The 26,638-nt window shown below is 38.7% G+C and overlaps 1 protein-coding gene across 1 annotated transcript; it reads left to right on the top strand.

The window, feature by feature from the left end:
* The first annotated feature begins 1,174 nt into the window (after nt 1–1,174).
* On the top strand, nt 1,175–26,638 carry dpy19l3 (dpy-19 like C-mannosyltransferase 3). The gene is made up of 19 exons (XM_042340397.1): nt 1,175–1,265; nt 2,240–2,395; nt 3,584–3,780; nt 10,160–10,250; nt 10,844–10,965; nt 11,097–11,242; nt 11,636–11,759; nt 13,458–13,592; nt 15,709–15,840; nt 16,101–16,202; nt 16,839–16,912; nt 17,336–17,494; nt 17,714–17,836; nt 18,421–18,532; nt 19,380–19,436; nt 19,983–20,065; nt 22,412–22,544; nt 24,117–24,275; nt 24,606–26,638. The coding sequence occupies exons 2-19, from the start codon at nt 2,284–2,286 to the stop codon at nt 24,777–24,779; spliced, it is 2,235 nt and encodes a 744-aa protein (XP_042196331.1). The 5' UTR covers nt 1,175–1,265; nt 2,240–2,283; the 3' UTR covers nt 24,780–26,638.

Genomic DNA, 26,638 nt, shown 5'->3' with positions numbered 1-26,638 from the left:
CTGTTCAGCGCCTTGGGACATCCTCCCAACATGAAAGGCGCTTTACCAATGTAACTTTGTATTGTATTCTTGTATTTAAGAGTGGCAGCTGCTTTCTCACAGATTTTACTCCAAAAAGGAAACTAGGGGTGACTTTGCCCCAACATTACTGATGATGCAGTATAGTTTGTCGATTTGTTCTTTTTTTTGTTATCTCACATAAATCAATATTTTGCAGCTCCGCTAGGTATCCCTCGGTGAGGGGGAAGTCCCCAAAACAGGTACATCTGCCGCCCAATGCTGGATCCTCTGAGTGTGATCAGATGGATCTCGATTTTCTGAGTTTCATACTGCATCCAAGACCGGTTCCCATAAGTAAGGGTTGTATACTTATTCATATGGTTTACCCAGCTCCCTAAAAGTTTGCTTTTAATAGACTAGATTTGTTAAGCAAGTCCCAAGTCTTCAAGATTTAGTTCTGAACTCATGGAAGTTAGGTGTCACTCTAACTTCGTCAATGTCAGTCCGGCTCAGTTGGTAGCACTCTCGCCTTTGGGTCAGAAGGTTGTGGACTCGAGCGCCATTTTGGAAATCACAGCCTAGACCGGCCCTCCCTCCAACGCAGTGTCGGAAAGTGAAACGTTAAACGGAGGTCTGTAGTCTATACGTCTGGTCGTTCGGCCGGACGTCAAAGATCCCAGTAAGGAAGGCACTGGCTGTTCAAGAGGCGAAGGGAGTTTCTCCCGGTGTCTTGGCCAACAGATTCCCCCGCGTCAAATACCGGCCGTTCGCTCGACGGCCGCTGCTGGGACATGGTTGTGTGGCAGCTGGTTGCCCGACGGAGCTGAAGACGCCGACAACAACAACAACAGATTGCACTTGTACAGCTCGCTCTTCGCGCGGGAGAGACGTCCCGGGACGATGGGCGTTAAAAAGAGACGGGGAGACGAAGGGTCCGCGACGCATTCTGGAAGGAAGGATGAGACTCAATGGACCCCCCCCCCACCACCCACAAAAAGGCCTCCTCTATCCCCATCCTCTCCTCGGCGTTGCCATGGCACCTGGTTACCATGGAGATGGCTGAGCGGCTTCTCCACCCGGAAATACAAGCAACCGAGTTCTGCGGCGCGGGCAGTGCTTCCGGTGCCCTCCGCCCCCCCCCCCCCCCCATCACCATCATCATCACCCGACGGTCGCTTCCTCCTCCTCGGCTCAGGTTCAGGCTCCGGCGACCCGTTATCCGCGCGCCGCGGGAGCAGCAGAGGCGAGGCAGCGCCGCTCGGCAGGTAACCAACTGTCAGGGGCTCAAGTGGATCTCACTGGAGGGTCCGCCGGGGTGTGTGGGTGAAGGGTTACCTGGGCAGTGGGCAGGCAGGGCAGTGGTGTCGGTGGGCAGGCTGGGCAGTGGGCAGTGGGCAGCTGGGCAGTCAGGGCAGTGGGCAGGCTGGGCAGTGGGCAGGCAGGGCAGTGGGCAGGCTGGGCAGTGGTGTCAGTGGGCAGTGGGCAGTGGGCAGGCAGGGCAGTGGGCAGGCTGGGCAGTGGTGGCAGTGGGCAGTGGGCAGGCTGGGCAGTGGTGTCGGTGGGCAGTGGGCAGGCTGGGCAGTGGGCAGGCTGGGCAGTGGTGCCGGTGGGCAGGCTGGGCAGTGGTGTCAATGGGCAGGCTGGGCAGTGTTGTCGGGCAGTGATGTCAGTGGGCAGGCTGGGCAGCGGTGGTGTCGGTGGGCAGCGGCGTCGGTGGGCAGCGGCGTCGGTGGGCAGCGGCGTCGGTGGGCAGCGGCGTCGGTGGGCAGCGGCGTCGGTGGGCAGCGGCGTCGGTGGGCAGCGGCGTCGGTGGGCAGCGGCGTCGGTGGGCAGCGGCGTCGGTGGGCAGCGGCGTCGGTGGGCAGCGGCGTCGGTGGGCAGGCTGGGCAGCAGTGTCAGCATTTCTTTTTGTTGCTTACCATTATGTATTTGCAGTAACTCACCATGAAGGTTCAACTCATTTACGGACAATCCTATATAGGGAGACAACCTGACCTTTTGTCTGGATTCCGGACTCCTGACACTGGGAGGGAGGGGATTAATTCCCATTCTCTTCTCTCCTCCTCCCCCCCCCCCCCCACCCCATTCTCTTTGTAAACAGACACATACTAAGTTTTGTTTTGCAGTCGCCTGTAAAACTAACCATGGGTTATGCCTAGCGGACTACAAGCGTAATCATTGTGAAATTGAAGTGCAATATTTTTGTAAGGTGCTGCATATTTATATATTTCTGTTTCAGGGATCAGCAATATTTGATGAACTGGAGCTGACGAAGTTGAAGTCATGACCTTTTTGAAACGAAGAAAGGCAGCTAAAGGCTCCGAAGAGAATCTAAAACACCAGGAGGTTGAAAAGCCCAAAATGAAGGCTTCAACCAGTAATATTTCAATCATAGGTGGAGACAATCACACTTAAAGATTCATCTTTCAATGTTACACTTTGAACCTGATTTAATGAATGCATTTTTTATTGTCCTTAATTAAATAGACTAATATGTATTGCTTTAGCTGTCATTTGGTTAGTTCTTGACAGCTCAAAAGCTCAGAGTCATGTTTTTCCCTGGAGCTTGTTGTCATTATTTGTGTTTACATCTTCCAGTACAACTTCAACCATCTCATCTTTGGCTTTCTATATGGACTCTTCCTAGACCTGTTTACCACCCTCTGAGGTGGAAAGTTGCGTGAGCAGTAACAGAGTGTGTTGCAGTGAGAACATGACATTACATTACATTGCATAGGAACAGGAGTAGGCCATTCAACCTCTTGAGTCTGTTCCGCCATTCATGGCTGATCTATACCTCAACTCCAATTGGCTGGAATATGTATTGTTTTAGAAAGTTGTACATAATAAGTTATTGCAGCAAATAACAAAAAGGACTGCTTTAAAGAATTGCTTAGAAATCATAGTCACTACATATTACAGTGAAATAATTTGAAACATTTTGACGTGATAAGTATCATATTAAATTCAAGGGTTACAAGTGTATCTTTGAATAATCCAGTATTGACAAAGCTAACATTTGTAATGTTGTATCAAGTGCAGTTTGCTTAGAACTTGCAAAGGTAGCAGTCTTTCTTGGGCAGAAACTGTGTATGTACACACATCACAAACAGCAACTTTTGGCCAAATGCCAGGAAGGTTTAGTACAAACCAATGGGAGCCAAGCAGTGCAGGGGCATTTCAATGAATCTGGCGCAAAATACTGCTGTTGAAATAGGCTCGGAACAGAACGTTGTATCTTCACGTCCCCCGCCTCGCCCACTACACCATTGGCAGCTGGGCCTTCTGCCACTCTGACCCCACCGTCTGCCCTCCATCCCTCCGCAGGTTGAATGGGCTATTCATGTTCCTACCTTACACATCAACATTGTCATTTAAAATAGTTAGATAAAGATGGTTTCACACTTACTTTTTATTTAAATTATCATAATTCATTCATTCTCTTTTATTGGATATTATGATTTGAAACATTTGTCGACATTTCACAGATTTATTGCGACATATGATAATGCAGCACATCCAGGATTAGTCATTCTATATTTTAAATATAGAGGATAGGAAATACTAAAATAACTATCCTGAGAAGCAGCTTGTTCTGTTTCACTATTCTGTATTCTATTGCGATCTGTTTTTAATGTGGTACGTTATTCAACAGGTAGAGTGGGACTGAAAGGTATAACATTCCTGGTTGGTGGATTAGCAGCAGTTTTCTTAGGACTCTTGACCTCTGTTTATGTGGCGACTTTGCATGAAAATGATCTGTGGTTTTCTTCTATCCAGGTAAGAAGGCTGAGTCTGTAAAGAATACATAAATAGATTGGCGAGATGTTGGTTACCTTTTTGAATGGTGACATTATCAGCAGTTGCACCTTGATTTTATACAGTAACAATAATTAAACTTGTTCAGGGTGGATCTGTTGCCTGGAACAATTCTTTGTTTGAATGTTGAATATGGTTACATTTGCCACAAGATGGCAGCAAAGGTTATGTAACGGATTCACGTTCTCTGCCAGCAAACTTTATTTTGCTTTTATTTTCATTCTGCCAATGCCGTACAGTGTTTCTCTACCACACAGGTAGGCAGGCCTGTGCCAAAGCACGCCTGAGGTGAATTGGTTGCCAGTTTATCCTGTCTCGCTGCAGGGAAGCATGTCTCTGTCGATAAATATCGGTCACAAATACTCAAATTAAAAGGAGCTCATACAGTACAATTTAGAGAAGAATCCCATATCTCTCCAGTCACCCTACGCCACCTCAAAATTAATTTAACTTTAAATGTGAAAACTGATATAGATGCCAATGGATTTGTGTTTTGCCCTATTTGTGTAAGTTATTACTCCGATACGCTAACCTATATGAAGTACGCAATATAAATGCAACTTTTTGTAAAGATTCTAAATGAAACTTTCCCTGAATGAGAAGGAATATATTTAATTTCACACACACAAATACCATAAATAAGATATAAACTTGCACTTATACACTATCCTTCTTTGCAACATAATTCAACATATTGTGTAGGATTTGCCAGAGAACATCGAACATTACCCAGTGCCATCTAAATTCTGATCAGCCTTGCGAGATTCAGAGATATGCAGTTTTTATGAATAGGTATCTGTGAAAGAAAAATTACTATTATATTGCTGCACTTTCATAGTTTGGTGTACACTTCAAGGTTAGGGTTAGTTTTCTTTAAAAATCTGTTTATTTTGGAACTCCCATCAGGAGCAAAATTGCATCATTGAGACTCTGATCTCAGAAGGAACTTATTGGCACTGATTTAAGGCCATGTGTTGTGGAGATGGATTAATGGAAAGTTACATCTATTAAATATTCAAATATTTAAGAAACCATGAAAAAGCTAGAATGAAAGCAGCTGTTGCAAAGCCTTGTTTTAGCAGATGTGCGTATCCATCTGGTAAATATTGCCTATGCTGCAGTTTGTGGCCTCAATTGTTGCTTAATTTAAATATATATCTGGTTGAAGCTCAACCCATGCCCTCGCACAGATACATACATCACTATAGCTTCTAGCATGACCACCCTGGGTATATCGTGTTTAGATCTTTAAACATAAAACTCGATGCAGTCATGGGCAAACAGGATGGCAGTCATAAAAAAGGGTTGAATGTAATTTTCCTCTTTCCTTCCTTGCAGAATGGTGTGGTAAATTCCACTCTGTCTGGACTTCAAGGACCATTTCAGTCCAAGATCTGGAGTAAATTAACACTTAGAAATATGATTTTTTGGCTTCTATTTCTCAGATCATAGATGTCTACTGTGTAATTTGATAAACGGTTAATTCTTCTGTTTATATTGTTAATTCTGCTTAATTCTATTTGCATTTGGTTTGGTTTAATTTTTTTTAAATCCTGGTTATATTTAATGGCTTAGTATGGACTAGCCAAACAAAACAACCTGGACTCCAAGATCATTACAAATGTGTTATTTAATGTCACTGTTACGCATCACTAGAACTGGCTGCTTTGGACAATATACAGCTCCAATTTTAAAGAATTAATTAATCTACAGAAAACAGAGAATAGGGATAAACGGGTCCTTCTCAGATTGGTAGGATGTGACTCGTGGAGTGCCACAAGGATCAGTGCTTGGGCCTCAATTATTTAGTCTATATCAATGATTTAGATGAGGAAATAGAACTTAATATATCTAAATTCGCGGACGATACGAAGATAGATGGGAGAGTAAGCTGTGAGGATGACACAAGAAGAATGCAAAGGGAAATAGACAGGCTGGATGAATGGGCAAGAAGGTGACAGATGGAGTATAACGTGGGGAAGTGTGAAGTTATTCACCTAGGTAGTAAAAATAGAAAAGCGGATTATTTTCTAGAGGGGGAGAGGCTAGGTAATGTTAGTGTTCAGAGGGATTTGGGTGTCCTTGTACACCAGTCACAAAAAGTTAGGATACAGGTACAGCGAGCAACTAGGAAGGCTAATGCCATGTTGGCGTTCGTTGTAAGAGGATTAGAGTAGGGAAGTCTTGCTGCAGTTGTATAAGGCCTTGGTGAGGCCGCACCTAGAATATTGTGTGCAGTTTTGGTCTCCTTATTTAAGAAAGAACATATTCACCTTCGAGGTGGTGCAGGCTAATTCACTAGGTTGGTTCCTGGGATGAGGGAGTTGACCTATGAGGATAGGTTGAGTAAACTAGGCCTATATTCTCTATAGAATATAGAAGAATTAGAGGTGATCTTATAGAAACCTATGGTTGGAGAATCTAAAACTAGGGGTCGTAGTCTCAAGATTAAGGGTCAAAATTGCCTTTTCGAACTGAGTTGTGGAAACATTTCTGTACTCAGAGGGTAGTGAATTTCTGGAATTCTCTACCCCAGAAAGCTGTGGATGCTCAGTCCTTGAACATATTCAAGACTGAGGTTGATAGATTTCGAAAGGATAGAGGGATTAAGGGATATGGGGATAAGGCAGGTAAATGGAATTAAGTTAGAAGATCAGCCATGATCTTATTAAATGGTGGGGCAGGCTCGAGGGGCCGAATGGCCTACTCCTGCTCCTACATCTTATGGTCTTATGGAATATTGCCAATGTAGAGTGACTGGAGGAAGCCAACTAAAGCTCTGGAGTTCATGTTTACACCCAAGACTCTATGGCAACCCCAGGGATGACTCATAGCTTCCTGCTTGCGTCTTAATTGAATAATAAGGCAGGTACTGAATCCAGCCAAGCCAGTGGAAACCATCTGTAGAACTGGAACATAAAAGCAAAAGAGGTGTTGCGTTCAGTGTTAGTGTCTCAACATGCCAATAAGAAAAAGGAAAAAGCTATCTAAAATTGTCGATAGCGCTTCGCAGCAGTGTTCGGTGAAAAAATGTGAGCAGAATGCCACTTGTTCTGATACCAGCGGAAATAGCAACACCTTCCCTTTTGAGGTGCCAGCAGATAGGTTGTGGCTGTCTCCAAACAGAACAGCACTCGCCCGATTGCTAGCTCTCACAGTGGGACTGATGCTAGGATCCTTTCACTCCTGGTCTATTTATTCTCTACACGAGAATCTCCTCTGGTTTTCGAATATACAGGTGAGGTTTCTGCTAATTGCCTTTTAGAAAACAAGGGATTTGCACATCCAACTGCAACACACTTTCTCCCAAAATATAAATGCTATTGTTTCATCTTGTGGGTTACTTGGTTAATAAAAACTGCAAATTTTTTAAAAAACTTCTGCATGTTTAAACCTAAGTACACAGTAGTGCGGAAGAATATTGTGCCAATTTTGTAATGAATTGTCTCAAAGTTTATGCACTTTGTTATCCTTTTGTGATATTATTGGTCTCCGTCATTCAGTGCTTGCAAATTGAACCATATATCTCTGGACAATACCCCCATGTTCCCTGTTTCTCCCCTCCCCCCCCCAAAAAAATGACAAATCTTCAAGCATTCATTGATATTGAATATGAAAAGTTTGTGAAATATCTGGCCATCCCGCAGTAATGTGGTATAATAATAATAATCTCTGCATTTGATATAGCGCTTTTCACGTCTTCTAGAGTCTCAAAGCGCTTCACAGAATAGGCTGTAAAGTGAATTGACTATATTTGTGGGCAAAATCAGATTACGTTTCCTTTAATATTGCATTTTCTCTGAATAATTGCAGATATTTGATTTTGCCCAGTCAATCATGCTGTGTAGTGCAGGAACCACTAGATGACACTGTCAAACAAGGTTTTGCACTACCAGGCTGCCAAATAGCTAAATGTGATGAAAATAACATCCTGATTTTCTTTTACACACAATTAAATAAAATTAAATAGAATGGGTTCAGGTCCCCTTTTGTTGCATTCGATTTACATTAGTTGTCATTACCAATGATGCAGAAAGTCTGATTAGCAATGCTTTGTGGTCAAGCCTTCAGCTACTATGCCTCCAGCCGTTGGAACTCTGTATATCTTGTGAAGCGCTTTGAGACGTCTCAAGTGCAAGGATTATTATTAACTATCTTGCCCCTTCTCTACAAACCTATCTTTTCGACTGTGGCTACAGTCACCTCTCTCCCCAACGTCTGATACCATCTCTGTAAAGTGCTCAGAGAAATTATTCTATATGAAGAGCACTATATAAATGAAAGTTGGGGGTGAGTGCGTTCTGACAGTAATGCTGTTTATTTGGCCACTGTTGGACGTGTGAAAATGACTCAAGTAACTTGCATTCTTCCTGTTTTCCTGGATTGGAGAAGCACTTGGCATTTCCAAATATAATTCAATTCAAGGTGCTGACATTCATTTTGAAACACCAGGGGTGTTTTATGCCACTGAATTGCTTTGTCGCAATGGGTGCTTTCTCTGATAAATGCTAATCAAGTTCAGTTAGATTTTTGTTGTCACTTGCAATTCGTTTGTTTATCACACGTCTAAGCAATGAAAATACCAGCAACTCCCTTAGACTATTGCGTTATTTTGTGCACTTGTAAGTTCCTAATTAAAACATGTATTGAAGTGTGCATAATTTAAAGAACTGAAGTAGAGTTGAACATTGTACAGCAATGTGATTTACAAGACTGGTGAATGAGTTATCTGGTCAAACTCACCTGTGGCATCATTTATAATGTCACTTTGCTGACCGTGATAAATTTATTTCTACCACTCTTCATTATGAAGTGATGAAATCGGTTGCTAGTTTCTACCTCACCGATTGATTTTAAGTTGCATTCGATATCAAACTGTGATTCTGCCAGAGTTTTCAATTAAATATATTAATGGTACCTGTGTGCAAGTGGTGGAATAAATGAAAAGCCTTTTGCTGCAATATATAAGATCACATTTACAATGAAGCCAGGCTTAGGAACAGTAGGTTTTTGAGTGAGGGATTCATTACCAAGTGTGCTTTGTGTGCATATGTGTGTTTCAAGCTGTCTGACTAGAATAGTTATAATTTAATTGGTTTTGACATATTCGTGTATTGGATTTATCTCCTATGGAAATTGTAGATTAAAAAGGCGGCTACATTTATCATTTTATAAGTATTTGAAGCTCAGCTGCCTTGTAGCAACATTTAATTATGAGTAGGTTGTTCTCATCTAGTATTTGGCTGACACCTGCTCAGTGATGACCAATGCAAAGCATTTTTGCTTGGGCTTCACAGGTTGTTTTTCGCTTCTCTTACCAAACTGTTTTTAACCCTTTCTGAATCCAAATATCACAGTTTTCACGAACTGAGAAGTTCACAAACATTTGGAAAACATAACTTATATTTACCACATCAGCTTTATCATAAGCTAAAGTGTAAGATTTTGTATTTACTTACGCACTGTAGCTGGTGTTAGTTCTCATCCCTGTTACTTTTCAGTGCATCAATCAATAAGTATGTTCAAGTAGCATCTGTCCACATTCTTGATCGCTCAGTGGGTCAGTGTGCAACCAACTATGGCACTGAGTGAGGTACGTAGCATATACGGCTGATTTCCTCAAATTAATTTTCTCAGGGGCCTTTAATCAGCTTTGCACCGAATGAGACTTTATGCCCAAAGGGTAATGCTGTTTTAATTAAATTGTTACAGCAGAGATCATTGGAAATTGGGTCAATAATGTGGCATGGCATTTTATCCATTTCAATAAATGGATCTTTTGAACTAAGAAATGAGATGTAAAACAATGTTGAGTTAGAAATTATCTGACATTTAATTTGCTTCCAGTGGTCCTTGTTAATTAAGAACCCATGACAGTTGGCAGCTGATGTTGTACGATAGTGACTGAAACAAATGAGTAATTATTGCATTTGACTGGAGGTAAAAGCAAGTGTAAAGATCAGCAATGTCCAAGGTTCAGCTTCTGTTCTGCTGAGTTAGCTCATCTCAGCCAGAGCAGAAAAGGGGGCATGATATTTGTTCTTGTTGCCCTTGGAACTCCCACAATTGATAGCTGACCAGTCACCCCTTCTGAGAAGTGCCTTTGTGGATGTCAGTTGTGGATGAAATCAATAATGGTATTACCAGATAACACTCACTGTTCAGTCTGGTATATAGAGAATGGTCAATTGTTTGACATACTGGAGTTAGTGTCCATGAAATATTATCCAGTCTGGCATGAGTCTAAGCCTTTAGGAGAATTTGCATTTGTGAGGATGCATGGGGGGAGAGGAGTGGCAGTATAACATTATATTTGCTGAATGTCATATCTTACTTGCAGGAGGTGGAGCGGGAAATTTCATTTAGGACAGAATGTGGTCTGTACTACTCTTACTACAAACAGATGCTGCAAGCCCCAACCATAAGCCAAGGTGAATAAATTGCAATAAGGCTCATTTCTGACATTGTGTTAAACGAGTTCTTAAAACATGACTTTAATCAATTGTTCCAGCAATCTTGAAATTTCTTTTCCAATGTATTAAAATGTCATTCAAGAATGAGTATTCTTTGTATTGTAGATGTTTATCCCTAGTAACCAGTATTGCACAGTAATGAAATGTCATTTTGGTAAATGTACTATTGCTTGCTGTACAGTAACTTACTGTCCTGCCACATGCCAGCCCAGTTTAGAATGCAAATGTTTAGAATTTGTAGATTATGAAGAGAAAATGTGCCACATTTCCACAGGTTATTGGCCCTTCATCTTGCTTCTTAAAAGGCAATCCAGTCCAAACATTTGCTGAGAAATCGAGGGCTCACTAGTTGCTCAGTTGAGCAAAGCTACAAGTTTGTTTTCTGTCGAGGGAGTCATATGAAAAAATGGGGTGGCTAATTCATTGAACAGATAAAATATAGAAAAACTGAAGCAGGATATTCTGCCGCAGGTAACTTTGTCAAGGAGTGACACGTGACTAACTTTGCTGCAGATAAATGTACCTTTTTAAGATTTTTTTTTTTTGCAAAGGATTGAATGAGCTCATGTATGACAATAAAACTGAATCGAGGAGAACGATAAACCTCCTGAAGCGAATGAACATTTACCAAGAGGTTGCACTGAGCATTTTGTACAGAATTCTGCCCATTCAGGTAAGAACTTCCGCTTTAATGATGGCATTTATATTGTTTATGCCAATGTATTCCAAGCTTTTATAAACTAGTGTTAAAACAATGCTGGTTTATATTTGTGAAAAGTAATCTGTCTAATCTTGTTTGAACAGAATTACCTGGAACCAGTTTATTTCTACTTGTATGCAATATTTGGACTCCAGACCATTTATGTCATTTCCATGTACGTTACCAGCTGGCTACTAAGTGGAACCTGGCTGTCAGGAGCCCTTGCAGCCATATGGTATCTCCTAAATAGGTATGCCTTACAAATTGTAGGTAAGATGCATGCCATCTGTAGGCCAAGTGGACTGAGCATAAACCAGTAGTTGACCATGAGCAGAGAACCATGTCTTTCTTTCAAAATGTATTGTGCGCTTTTGATGTTCTTATTAATTTTGTATGTAATCTGCTTTTGTTTCTGCCAAATTGCTCTAAGATTATTTCCTTGGTACCAAACCCCAGCATGACAATTTTGAAATTGCAAAATTAAAACCTGTCAATCCTTTGTTTTGAGTGCACACGATGATCAGATTGTATATTTCTCTAGATTTGTCAGCGTATTTAATTTCATTTTTTTAAGTGCAGTTGAAAGTAGCAAAACCTCTTATGTTCCTTTGTAAAAGTCAAGATTTTTTGTCATCTTTTATAGAATAGATACTACAAGAGTGGAGTTTACTATTCCTCTTCGAGAGAACTGGTCACTTCCATTTTTTGCGTTACAAATAATGGCAATTACATACTACCTCAGACCACATCTGAAACCTCTTCAACAGGTCAGTATAGAGATTTTACAAGGTCTCAAGTTTAATGTTGTGAAGCAAATTTAAGAATAATCTACCAGCACGAAAATAATCCTTATGTAAAATATGCATCTCATTTGGGTCCCAGGGTGTTAGGATTAAAACAACACTTTTTTTAAAATAATAAAATAATAACATTGACAGCCTCTCACAGTTTTGATGTAGATGGACTGTGACAATATCAGTCAAGGGATTCCAATAAAACATCCCTCTAAATCAGGATAAAGATCTATATAGTTATTAACCTTTTAGCAGTCTCCCATGGGCAATTGTCATTTTATTTTTAAACCTATGTCTGACGATTCTTCTGTAATGATCAATATCAGAATTATTTGGGAACATATTTCAAAAGAAACGATAGCTCACGTTCTGCATACAGGCTACTATACAGAAGTGAACATTGATTGGCAGGTGCGCTCCAGGATTTTTTCTCTCTTAACATCATTGGGGAGCATGAAGTATGGAGAGTAAAGTGATCTGAGCTGCTATCCTGCGTGGAGGGCGCTATATAAGTGCAAGTTGCTGTTGTTATTGCACGCACTTTGGATAAGTTATTGACTAGAGTTCTCATTGACATTCCAAAATTCAACTTCCTCTATTTAAATATTTTAAAATGTGTAAAAGTCCCTGAAGCTGGAGGTGTAGCAAAGCTGGCTTGGTCATAGGGATGTTGAATGTGATGATACCTATTCTTATTACATGTTGAAAAAACAGTATTCATTTTTATCTTGTAGTGGTAGTGTACGTGGAAGGCCATATTTTGCTATATTGTCTGTAATTTGAAAGGAATACATACTACTCTGCAATATTCTAGCAGCAGCACAAGTACAGTTCTCAGGATGAAATGTTTCAATTTAATCCTATTTCATTTAAAAATGTATATATTATAATAAATCACAGATCCAGGCTTATAAAGCATAGCATAGGAATGTGTTCTCTCTAGTATAACAAATCGCTTTGTTGGAATAAGTTGTTTTATTGAAGACCACATGAATCAGCGGAGAATAGCTTTATTGTTCTGTAAGAAATAACAAATGGAACAGTCTGCTACAGTAAAAGAAGTTTGTAAATGTATTTCTGACTATAAGAATGCAAATTAATCCATATTAATAAATATATAACAGGAAGTAAACTGAGTGCAGATAGAATAAGAAGTAAATAGTGGTATTCAGTTAAGGGCTGTATTGCTCGTAAATAATGAGAGGAGAGCACTTAGGAATTCCCGGGTGTTTGAATGCTTTTGATGATTTAATCTGTTTAGAGATCTTAATTTAAAATTACTAGCAATTTGTGAAGAGTTCCTGATGAGTTTTCCATGACAGAGAGACAACTAAAAGCCCAGGAAGGTGAAATTGTATTTCATTCTGATGCCTAAAGGAGCTTCCAAGAGAAGGAAGGGAAGTGTAGTTATTCATATAATTCTGTAATATTTCTCAACTCTCCAAGTACAATGTGTTGCAGTGTCAGGAAGGCGAAAATTGATGTCTCACAGTACCAGAAAGACACAGTACCAAATGTCCTCACCTTTGGAATTTACCCATTTTTATGTCAATTCAACTATTCAAGAGAGTCTTTTAAAAACTGTGTACTCAAGCTAAGGAATTTAAAAGTATTTAAGTATTTGCATGTGTATGACTTACTTAATGTATTCTTTATTTCTTCTATTTTAAGCGGCTATCACTTACATTGATCTTGACCTCAACATTCCTTTTCTGCGTGACCTGGCAGTTTAACCAGTTTATTTTGCTGATACAAGCATTGGCTCTGTTTTCCTTGGACTGTTTAGATATGGTACCCGGACGACAGGTAATGTGAGATTAATATCATGCTGTAAACTCTTGTTAATTGAAATCAAATTAAATTAGTTTTTGTTTGTGTGCACATGTGAAGATGAATGGTGGTTGTTTCCTGCAGCCATGAGCAGTACCATGGAGTGGATGGGCTCACCCAGGAACTTATCTACTGAGGCCAGTCTGCTAACAGCAACTAAAGCCTTTATTCACAGAAGGAACAAGCGGTTGATTTTAGTGTGTCTTTGGGAGTTAAGATGGAGTGGGCCCACTGTCTGCAATCTCCACAGTGAGGGTTGTGCTGCACATAAAGGCCTAAAGATAAGAGAACTTCTTTAAAGGGAGAGGAATTCACATGTGACCACCTTTGGATGGGCCAATGAAGACCAGTCAAAATAGTGTTCATGCAAGTGTTTGCAAGCTGGTTAGTGTGGTTGTGAGATAAAATTATTGTAAGAGAAAGAAATTAGTCTTGAGTTTAAAACAAATCTTTGATGTAGCAAACAAGTTCAAATCCTCCTTAATACAGCCAACCCTGAGTAAAATGGTCCTCTGAGTCCAGTCTGTCAGGTCCTGCCTTATAACAAAGAATAGAACAATGTCTGACTTCTGGGTAGTGAGTTGCCACTGATAGCTTCTGCAATGCACTAAGTATGGCTGATTTGAAGACTGTCAGGTTTCCACCCCCATCAGTTTGAACATGAAGCACAGCAGACATCTGTTACTTCCTCCAAGTGATGTCAGCAGTGCATTCAGTGCATGCACTATATGTTTTGGTCAGGACGCCATCCAGTCCGTTCGTCAAAGCCAGGTCCACAAGGTTTATGAGCAAGCCAACATTATAACAAGATTCTTACAGTGGGATTCTTTACCCTTCTCCACAAATCCCCCTGGCTTGGACAGGTGAGCAATCCAGCTGATTTGCAAACTAAAGAAAATTACTGCACTTGTTTGGCATCCTGTGCAATTTTCCGAAAAGTGCCATATCTGTGGCCTTTGTCGGATCAAAACATTTTCTGTATCTATGCCACTGCTGTGTTTTAACAAGAGCTACATCTTGGCAGCTTCAACCAATTTTTACATCATTTTTGTTCTGCAAAGATAGCTTCCCATAATAGTCACTGAAATGTTTACACTTTCAAAGAAAATGAATTCTGTAAGCAGTGAATTTTATCACCGATGAGTTCAGAAGTATATCTGCTACTCTTTACCCAAAACATGCAGTAAATTGTGCCCTATGGCTTCATGCTGGCATCTTCAGTTAGTTAGAGATGAGCAATGCAGATCAAATGTGAATTTGAATGTAAATAGACTGAGCTTTTAACTGTGCTAATGCTGTTAGCTTCAGGCATGAAAGCTATGCCTGGATGTGGATTTTGTACACGTGTGATTGCATTTACATCACAAGCTCAGCTCCAGACCTGACCCTGGTTCTTGTTTCCAATACAGTAACATTTAGAGAGAGCAGATTTGGAGAAAGTTTACCAAGATGGAATGAACAGACCAGCAGTGTATCATGGTGCTTTTAGGTTTGGGTGCAAGGTTTTTAACTGAAAACCCTTCAACTAAAATAATTATAAAAATAAAGTGTCATTACCTCATTGATCATATGATCATATGATATTCATACAATGCTATGTCATTTAGTGTGTTTTGCTGGCAGGATTTTAAAAAAACTAAACCCCCAAAATTCATTAAGATTGGCAAATTCTGGTCCAAATATAATCCAAGCTCTTTTTTTGACAATCAGTGCATTTGCAGGATCTGATTCGCATCCCTATATTGACTTTGAGAGTCCAGCTGCAGATTAGAAACTGCAAGTATTTGCTACAACATTAATATTTCAGGATTACAGGGAAAGTCTTATTTTCAAATGTCTTCCTCAACCCACAATGTTTTTTAAAAATAAAACATTTAATAGTTCAGCCAAAATGGCCACGAAGAACTTACCCAGAGCATTATTATCTTGTCTATAAATTGTACTCATCATTTTTTTGAAGAATTTTTTTTCATTTCTGACCAATGGGTGAGGAAATGATTTAATGTGTACAATTGATCCTGGATTGGTGGTGGTTTTATTTTGGGTTTTGCATTTGTGAAAGGATTAATTGGTACATTGTCTTCTGTTCTAGATTACATCTCTCTACCTGGTTCAAGTGGCCTCGTTGCTTCTCGTCTGTATACTGCAGTTTAACAACTCTATGCTGTTGGGCTCTTTGTTCCTAAGTTTTATTTTTGCTGCCCTCACAGTGAAATGCTTGCAGGTATATGTCCAAATAGTTCATAATCCATATTTTAAAGGAATATTATTGCCTGCATGAATCTTAAACCTTTGTCAAGCACTGTGTTAAATAGGAGACGGAATCTTTAACAGATTTTTAATTGAGGACTGGCATTGAAAACGTTGTCTTTCCAAATATATTATTACATTTGTCTCGTCCGTTTTTCTAATTGATTTTAGTTCATGTTTATGGATCTTGAAACTGAAGATTCCAATGACACATGTTTCTTTTTTTTAAACTAGGAAAACTTAAAAACTGGTGGTTTGATTATAAGAGTTGCAAAACTAGTGCTTCATCTTGGCCTGGTATTCTGTTTAACAGCTCTAACAAATAACACAATTAAGGCAAGTAACTAGTGCTGTTTAAAATCTACTTTCCGAAACTTTTAAGGATTTTTCAGGGGAATGAGATGACTACTTAACTGGTAATCACAGATCAGGAATTGGTATTAAAATGTGATAATGTGGCCTTTCCTTGCAGTTTAATTTTGTACGACACAAAAGAATCATAAATTAGAACATCTGCCAACCTATTCCTGGAGAAAGATTTTGAAAGGGTTGGAAAAAAAACCTGTGAATACCAAAAGTATATCTGTTTATTTTTGGCGCTTGATTTTTTTCTGTAGTAGTCCCAATTCTTAGTTCACAATCCTATATTTCCATGCTTAAAATTGCCCTTTTTTATTCAATTTTAGTGAAGGTACGATTTTATTTTTCATGGCACATTTAATTTTAACATTTCTGAGTGAATATACAAAAATATTGGATTCAGAAAAATGCTGCTTACAGTATATTTTCAGTAACACTGGAATTCATGTTATGAGGGAAGTCTCCGGTAATTCTGAAAGGTCTCATTTGTTTAATGTCGTATTTCATCCTGAATGATGACTCGGTAATAGATGACTGCTGGGAAAATAATACAGTAAAATGGGTACTAATAAATCTAGTGTAACTACATTGAAGTGTTCCCTTTTGTTGCAGAACCTTCTAGGCCTAGAATCTGATGAACACATTTTTAAGTTCCTCAGAGCAAAGTTTGGATTTGGAGAAACACGGTGAGATAATAGCTTCAGATGATTTAAATTTTAAGAATTCAAGATCTCCACACTGTCATTAATTAATCTCTGGGTAAAGAAAAACTTCCTGGAGTCTGTCCTGAGATTGCCCTTTGCAACTTAAAACCTTCCGTTCTACTGTCTTGGTGCATCTTGAAGTATTATTCTGGGTTTATTTTTTCAATCCCATTTAACATGTTATACGTCTCTATAATGTCCCCTCTGAGATGTCTCCTCTCAACACTGAAGAGCGCTAAGTTATTTAATTGTGCTTGGGCTGTCACTTAAATATTTCTGGATATGATCCATGGAAGCAGACTGGCAAAATTGCCAATAACTGTGCAAATATAGTGTTTGTTGTGTTTGGATTGCTAATGTTCCAACAAGAGAAAAAAATTTAAACAAAAATTTCTTTTAATTTAGGGATTTTGATGCTCAATTATACCTGTGTGAAGAAGCATTTGGCCTGCTGCCCTATGATACTTTTCAAAGGCTTTCAAAAACATTAGTTTTCCCTTCATATATTTTGGTTTTATTCTTCACCATGATTATTGCTGTACTTGTTGCTATTCGGAATCTCAGGTACGTGAGGTTTTGGTGTTATTTGGTCAGCCTGACTGCTATACTCCAGTAATAGATCTAAACAATATTGACATTTATTTGTTAATGAATTTACTTTTGGTCACAGCTAACCATCAAGTGACTATTTTGAACTCAGTCTGCATTAAGTAAAGTATTTATTCAACTCTTAAACTGTTTGATTTCTATTTATGATTTTAATTTTCTCCCTGGTTGCATCAGCTATTCATCTCGCATCCAGATCACAGCTGTTAAAGACGAGCAAGTGACGATGCTGAAATCAGACATGGCCTACAATCTAGTGCATAATCTCTTGTTTGGTCTGCTGGCATTAAGCACAATGAGGTACTTTCATACAAGCCCAGAGATGATATGGTCTTATTTTTGTCTTTCTAAAGGTTAATATAGTAGACAGAAAATAGAACTGATGTACAAGTTCTGAATTTTGTAGTATTAATGGTCAATTTTAATATTTTTATTTAGAGATATTATATTCCAAATAAGTGTTAATGTGTATCATGGGATAGTTTTCATAGATAGTATTCAATGTGCAACGAACTTATGCCTCCATGTGTTAATTAGCACGAGGAATGGGTTACGGAACCTCAGCAAATTTGTTTGTAAATTAGTGCCAATGCTCCTTTGTTAAAACTTACTTGAACTCAGCCTTCTGGCTTCTGTTCCTACACAGAGTGCTTTCCAGTCCTATTGATTTCTGATATAGATCATTGAAACACAGTTCTAACTCTAATTGGACTGAAATTGAAATAACCCTTTGGCAATTTATAATGGGGTAACCCATTTACGGCTGATAAAGCCAAAAGCATCACAAATAATATCAACCAGAATTTAAGCCCCAAGGAGTCTGAATTTGGGGAAATTCCCTTATTGCTTTATCTCTGTATTTCACAGAATTCAATTTCTTACAGAATGAAATACTTATGGACATCCCACCTGTGTGTCCTTGCATCTGCTGGAATTTGCAGCAATCATTTGTGGAGTCTGAGTCTCAAAGCAATTCATCTATATTCTCCTCAACGGGTTAGTGCTCTTATCTGCATGCACACAGTCCCTCAACGCTTTGGAATTAACTCTACACAATGTGCAGAACACTAATTCTGTACTGTCCTGTGTTATTTTTCTGTTGCTTTACAAGAGATTTATCAAAACGTGTTCACGTCTGCCTTTTGTTAAATTTTGTTTTAAAACCATTTAGTTTTGCTGCTCTGTGTGAGGTGATGTACATGAGAGGTTTTCATTATTTGAATATTTTCTCTGGTGAGGTTTATAGTGAAATATTTTTATCATTAGTATTTTAGATTATTTTGGATTAAAAGCCATTGAAGTTTAATAACGTTGGTTAAGAATCATAACCTCCTAGAAGGTAACAATGCTGAGTCAGATGCCATTTTTCAAAGGAAGGTGTACCATTAGTTACTGTATAATATTCAAAATATTCTTTCTAGCTTTAGAATGTCTCATAATACAACAGCTCTGAGGAATGAAATTCATCTTCAAATGATATTTCCAATATCATCAAGAATAATTCAGCTATTGATTGTGTATTTTGCACGAAATTTGTAATCTAGACTGTCTGTCTTTAATTTATGGATGAGAAGGTTTCACAGGACTATGCTGATTATCCTGCAAGTGAACTCTGTGCATTGTTGACATTTAGCTTGTTTCAAGGAAATGTGTATGAAGAAAGGCAGGCAGCTACAATTTCAGCTTTGGGACTAATGTGAATTTTAAGGTGAAAAATTACTAGAAATTTGTAGGTCTGGGAAGCAAAGTTTCTTGCCATGTGAAGTACATCATTGAAATATTTGGGATACTGCAGAACAGAAAAATCCAACGTTTTTAACCTTTAGCTTACTCTGTTTTGTAGGTACGTGTGATGAGATTTGCAGTTCCCGTACTGATGTTTCTTTACCTTTGCCATGAGGTAAGGCTTCACATTCAATGGAGTTTCCAAATGAATGTTGTATCCTCTTGTTAGAAATTAGGACCATTTAGCCCTATTCCATATATCAACATATATCATTACATACCATGAAATAACGTGCTACTTAAGTTAAGCTTATACATTTGTTAGCTTGAAAATCTGTTTTGTTAACAGAATTCTCTTATGCCCATGCTATCAATTTCCTTTCGATGCTTAAAAATAGGTTAAGCACATAGGTGGACTCTGCGAATGTTAACAATGAGTGTACATACCACGCATTTGAACAGGAATCTTGACTTACTTTAGCTATGGCACACTTGACTTTGCAGATAAAAAGTTGCTGAGCCAAGTGTCTGATTGATGGATGAGTAAAACAGCAGAGGTTGAGATCATCTTGGGTTATAAAGTTTCATCACCAGTGGCTGTGGAGATGTCATTTACCAGTCGCTAGCCAGAGCCTAGGATGCAAAGCCTGAGGCTACAAAACAGACATAATGTGGACATAAGCATTTTACTAGCTCAACATTTGATCTCTTGTGTTTCTAGTTCTGGCCGAAAGTGATGGCTGAACTATCAGACCTGAGGGAATTCTATGACCCAGACACAGTTGAATTAATGAACTGGATCAAGTAAGTTTATCTTTTATTTTAAAGTTGTGCAAACTTTCCTATTCTTGACAAACTAAGAGCATTGCTACTCTGAAGGTGGTGCCACAAAAAAGGATTTTGCCTACAAAAAAAAGTCACTCCAATTTACTAACGTTTACATTGCCAACATTTACACTCTACAGGATAAGCCTTATGTATTATTAGATATTTCAGTGCCTTGGAACGTCATCCTGATGTGAAAGGCACGATACAAATGATATTTGTTGTCATTACTTTATCGAAGGGAGATGTAACTGCAGTCCAGAAATCTGACAAGGAAGCTGCTGCTTAGGGTCATTAACTCAGCCACATGATCTGTTCTTTATAGATGTATGTTATTTATAAATATTAATATTGCAGCACAAGGTCAGCAACGTGCAAATTCCTCATTTGGCTTCCGTTCAGATGTAATTATTCTGTTCAAGGTGATGGTATTCCTGAAATAAATTCGACCTATAATTTCATGAAAGCGCCATCCCTGTCAGACCTAATTAAAATGGCCTTTGCATTCTGTAACGTAAATCAGTTTGAACTATGACTCCTTGCCGTTATTGGGGTGTGTTGTGTTAGAAATTGCTTTTGTAGGGATGACCTGCCGTTGAGATCCTGAAATGAGCCATTAAATCGTCATTGTTCATTTAGTTAGACATTGTTCAAGGAGGAGTTTGAATCAATGTGTGACTGTACTTTCCAGAAACTTGTTTTTGTTACCACTACCCTTTCTCTAGATGCCACATACTGTTAACTGTATTCTCTACCATGCCTCTCTGCATTTAAGATGTGTGAGAACAGCTTAGGTAACCTTCTCATTCTGTTTTTCATATCTACCCTTTGGGGAATGTCTACAATTTCTCATCGTAACACAGCTATGATAGATAATGTTTACTATGTGAGGGAAATACAAAATAACATTTGTATAGCGCCTTTCAAGTCGGGAGGACGTCCCAAAGCACTGATGGCAAAGGCCATTTTAGTAGCCAAAATAGCTATATATCTTTCACCTACATCTCCATAACACATCATGTTGAAGTTACACGTGCTGACTCAATGTTTGTCCTCCAGAAATTCTTTTAAAAATCAGCTTTGCAGTTCTTTTTCCAAATTATTTCCCAACTTTGTGGGCTGCAGATGCCCTGCTCCCACATCTGTCAATATTGCTATTGAACCAGCAGGTAGAAAGCATGCAAACACTGTGTGAATTCACGTTTCCCACAGTGAGGACAATTCTGCAACTTACTGCTCAGAGTGCTAATCCCTCGACAAGTTTTGCAGTGTTTGTGCTTATCTCAGCTGGGATTTAAAAAGCCATCTGCATGGAAATCGATGCTGCCTGTCAGATGCATTCTACAAGAAATGAACCTCTTGACAGAAAAATGTGTCCAATTTGCTTTCCCTTGAATAAATGGCTGTCATCTGGCACAGAAGGAATCCTAAGATCTAAAGGCTATTCTTCAAAACAAAGGCGATGTTTGACAGTTAAGAATGTGGACACATTAGAGAGCAAGTACTCTCAATGAAATTACTTCCTTTTTTCATTACCTTCTCCCTTAAAAGGCTATTACAAACAGAAACACATTGCCTTCCAGTACTCTAATGCAGGCACCTTTTCAACCTGAGTGTAAATTATTACCATAGAGATGGATGCACATGTGACAAAGTGGTTTTTATTATTTTTAATCATTCCATTTACCTCAGTTATGTCAGCGAAACAAACAATAGCACCATTGATCAAAATGGTTAGATGTGCAGGAGATAACCGCTTTGGTGGAGAGTTGAACTTATCTTCTTCCCCCTCCTCCTCCCGACCACATGCACCATCCTAACACGGAATAGCAGGTTGAACCCCTCCCATTATTAGTTTCTTTTCCTCCCTCCTGCTGTGGTATCTTCATCACCACTGAGTATTCAGTATAATTAATTACCTAAAACGTTACAGCATAGAAGCAGACCATTTGACTAAACTAGTCCCTACCGGTGTTTATACTCCACATGAGCTCTCCACACCTAATTCCCTCTCTCCCATACCCCTCTATTCCCTTCTCCCACATGTGTCATCTCTGCTCCAGAAAGAAAAGTTCTAGCCTTGCCAATCATTCTGACAGCTGTATCTACTCATCCCTGGTAACATCCTAACTTAACACTGTTTTGCTACAGAGATTTATTCCCGAATTATCTATTGCAATTCATTTTCTTGCATGATCCCTACCTACTGAAATTCGGCCTCTGCACTATGGCAAAATGATAGTGAAACTTCATTGTTTCTTTGTTTAAATGGAGGTCTTTTCATCTGCATCAATTAAATTGGTAATGACATTTTATTCCCCTCAGAACAAAAACTCCAAAAGATGGGGTGTTTGCTGGAAGTATGCAGCTGTTAGCAGGAGTCAAACTGTGTACCGGGAGAACCATTACTAACCACCCTCACTATGAAGATAAGAAGCTGAGAGAAAGAACAAAGCAGGTACAAATCCGCAGAGAAGCCCATTCTACCTTTATACCCTGAATTTCCCGTGTGTCCTGAGTACTCTGCTGTTCTCACTGTTCATAACGAATGTTAAAAAAAGTGCTTCTTGTATTACAAGATTAAAAGGAATATTTTCCCTAGTGGACTATGTGTTGTATACTCCTATATAATCACACTGGTCTCCTTGTCCCATGCTCTGCTCAAAACCATAACAGCCTATGAATTCTGAACATAATGTTATCAGAAAGCTGATTACATAAGCTGCCTTTAATAATCCTAAAATACTAATACTTGATTCCTGGATTGCCCAAATCAGTTGGAGCCCCAATTCAAGACCATATAAATCAGCTATCATGCTGTGAGGTAGTAAAGGGTTAATAGGGTGACTATTTGGAATCATGAAGAGGGCTCACAAGTGTTCAGAGCCAGATAGTCTGTTGAATTTGTTAAATTGCAATATCAATCTGTTTATCTCTCTTAAGGGATAAAAATGGTGGATAAGTGCTTTCGGTTTATGGCTTTTTTGTTAGATTTTGTGCGTTAATGGGTTTTATTGCCCTGTCGGAGTCTTTTAGTCTGAAAGATAGTTGAGTTAGCAAGTTTGTTTTCGAACTGTCAAAGTAGGAAGGATTGATTGAAGGAGGTAATTCTTAGTCAATGAGGAGTTGAGTTTGTCAAAGTACAGAGAACTGATTGGGTAAAAAATATCACATAAGCACATTTGAGGTATAAAAGAGAGGGAGTGGCGTTATATAGGAGAGTTGTTGAGTTTTGGGGTTTTATCTAACATTTGACTTTAATATCACTAATGATAAAAACTCTGAATCTCAGGAACTTAAAAGAGATGTCAATTTGGGGTAAGGTTACTCTATTTGGTTACCCCTGGTGGTTCAAGTGTTCAGGCTCAGTGGTTAGATATCTTACAAGGTATGCAATATTATGTCTTGTTAAACTTATATTAATATACTATTCTCAAAGCGTTATATAAGAATTGTGTTTGTTACTTTTGTGTCGAATGCTCCGAAAGCAGGAATATATATATATACATATATATATTGAAGTATATGGGTTTGAATAAATAAAACATATTTTATTGAAAGCCAAGTGTGAGGTGTATTTTGTTAGACTGCTTTGACCGGGCAAGTATCTTCGACATAAAATGAGAAGAGAAGGATCGCTCCTTTCAGAATGCACCTGAAAGGAGTGTGTAATTCTCACCCAGAGATAAGATACCTTAACAATGTAAAGTTACACATTGATGTTCCGCTCGGAACTGTATAAATGCAACATCAGTTATTAACATTACATTGATATCCTGGATTTATTTCACTTGATCTTGTTTAGTGGTGAGAAAGAAACTTGATACTTTGATCTTAAATGTGTTTTTAAAATGTTTGGTTATTTACCTCCCTCAGGAAATAAAATTGGGAAGAGAGAGAACTGCATAGAGAGCGAGCATTGTACAGAATCAGTTAGAAGCAATGGCTAAATGGACTCCACTGCATGTTGTTCTCTGCTTTCATTTTCTGTTGTTAATACTGAGTTTTTATTTCTTGTCCCTTTCTGAAGATCTATCAGATTTATTCACGCCGTTCCCCTGAAGATGTTTACAATATCTTGAGATTATACGGTGCAGACTACATCCTCCTCGAGGACAGTGTTTGTTACGAAAGAAGACACAGCAGAGGCTGTCGCTTGAGAGATCTGCTTGATGTAGCAAATGGGCATGTAAGTACTCAAGCTTGTCAGAAAAAGCGACTTTTAACTTTTCAAATTTTATTAATACATGTGATTCATGGGTCTCATTGAGTAAATTTGTGTGTGTGTGCCTTAATTGAGATCCATGAAGCTGTTAAAGGAACAACTTCACCTTCAGGGTAAATCTAAATTACTACATTTAGTAATGGGGAGTGGAAGCTCCCAAGAGCCAGTGCATACTCAATGGGTCGAATGGCTTCTTTTTGTGTTGTAAATTTCTATGATTCTATAGAATCTATGATACTATGATCCTTTTTGAGGGTTGCATAAGTATTAACCTCAGAAATCTGATGTTTTTAGGTGATGGATGGCCCAGGAGAAAATGACCCTGATTTGAAACCCTCTCCTTATCAACGTTTTTGCGATGAAATCAAGTCTAACCAACCTCCGTACACCACTTACTTTGCCCGTGTGTTTCGGAACAAAACCTTCCATGTCTACAGACTCAAGAAAAAGAAAGATGCACCCTATTAGAAGCTAGGCTTCTGCAGTTGTTCCATTACTGCATTGTAACATGTCAATGTCTGGTTTGACACAATTGAAAACAATGACTGTTTACGGAAAGAGTATGTGAGAAGAATTAGCTTAGCTCCTGCTGAATGGTATCATTTCACTTTTAAGAGAATTATTCACCAGGTGTTCCAACTCGTCCTTCAGGCCTAGTTTTATTTCATGCTCATTTACCATTGAAAGCAAGAGGTTGTATTTTTTGTTCCAGTTCTACAAGTTTTAATTTGTTGAAACAAAATTTGCACTGCCAGTTAATTTAATCACCAGCTAAATATCTTAACATGCAAACTATTTTTTCTCTCACTAAGTACAGTATAACATTAACATTTGAATGTTTTCTTATTGCACAATAATTTAAATGTAAGATCATTTAATCAAGGTATTTTTCTCATCTTGTCTTGCCTTAGTGGCAGTACTGATTTGAATTAGTAACACAGGTTGGCATGAGAGAACACATTCCTTTCCATATTAATCTTAATTTTTATAAATAAGTGTTTACTTGTATAATTGCGGTACGTGTATGATAGTGTGCTTTACCTGGTAGATGTGTTTACCTTCAAGTGTATTTGTCATTTGTGTAAAACATAACACCATGTTTTCCATTATTGACTGATTAGTAGATTTTGGATATTGTTTATTGGTAAATTATCCTAACCTTATCACACTGACATTAGTATCTAAATTGTGCCAAATTAGATGAACCATTTTTGGCCAGTATTACAATCTAGGAGATTTATTTTGTGTTATTCCACAAGCATCTTTAATACAGAACCATTGGACCATTTCAGGCTCCTGTGCAGAAAATTTCCAATCGGACTGCCAAGGCGTGCCTTAACTGTTGCAGCACGTTCTTTTAGAATGACACGATTGAAGAATGTTGAAATAGGTTTCGTCCATTGTCTGAATTGACGCATATAATGTCTGGGGGTTAGGTTATTATGGTCTATTTTCAGCAAAACATTTATTGCATTATTAATTTGGTTCTCAGTCAGCTGTGTGAAAAGCTATGAAATGACTTCCTGACATGAAAGGTGCTATATAAATGTAAATTGTTGTTAACTGAACGTAAAATTGAAAAACATTTTCTGTAACTGGGATTTACAGATAATTGTTGATGCATTATTGCACATAGGTCAGCCGTAGTGCCATTGGCCAAGTTTTTAAAAATTCCGAAATGTAAATGCTGCTGAGAGTTAAGTCGAAGCTGATTTTCTTAACTAGCTTTGATTACCTTCCCTCCCCCTTCCTAAGCCATTAATTTAATCCTTTCACCTATATTGTCCTCTTTTATCTGCAAGAGCAGGATGAATCACTTTGTTTATCCTACTGCTTCCTTCTTGAATGCAGATGCAGGAAGTTATATCACACAGCAGACTTAACTGAGATCACAGATGCTTGTCATCTTGTGCAAATGTCAGCTCAGGCTGGGATTCAGTCCCTAATCTCCTAAACTTGGGGTTGACATTTTAGTGTTCCAGCTCCACATTTGCAATAGCTGATGACTTTTGCTTTTATTTACTGCTATATGATTTCTTCTGGTACCCATTTCTTTAAATAGAAATGCTTGTAACCTTTTCAGTTGGTGTAAGTGACTTTATTCATTGCACCCATGGTTTTTAGATAAAACAGCTTCTGTGCCAATTGGAGGAACATCACTGCTGGTTCTGAGATTTCTTTTGAAATGTTTTTTTCTCTAATCACTTTAGGGTAAATATAGATTTTTTAAATGGAACTATTGACAGTTGTGTTTTTTGCTGTTTTATTTCACCATATTTGACATGAATCCTGTGTGTTATTTAGGAAATAAACAATCACTCAATTAA

This window comes from Callorhinchus milii, unplaced genomic scaffold, assembly GCF_018977255.1.
Source record: "Callorhinchus milii isolate IMCB2004 unplaced genomic scaffold, IMCB_Cmil_1.0 Scaffold14, whole genome shotgun sequence".
Classification (NCBI taxonomy): Eukaryota; Metazoa; Chordata; class Chondrichthyes; order Chimaeriformes; family Callorhinchidae; genus Callorhinchus; species Callorhinchus milii.
The sequence above is the reverse complement of the archived record's forward strand: the minus strand, read 5'-3'. Positions and strand labels throughout refer to the sequence as shown.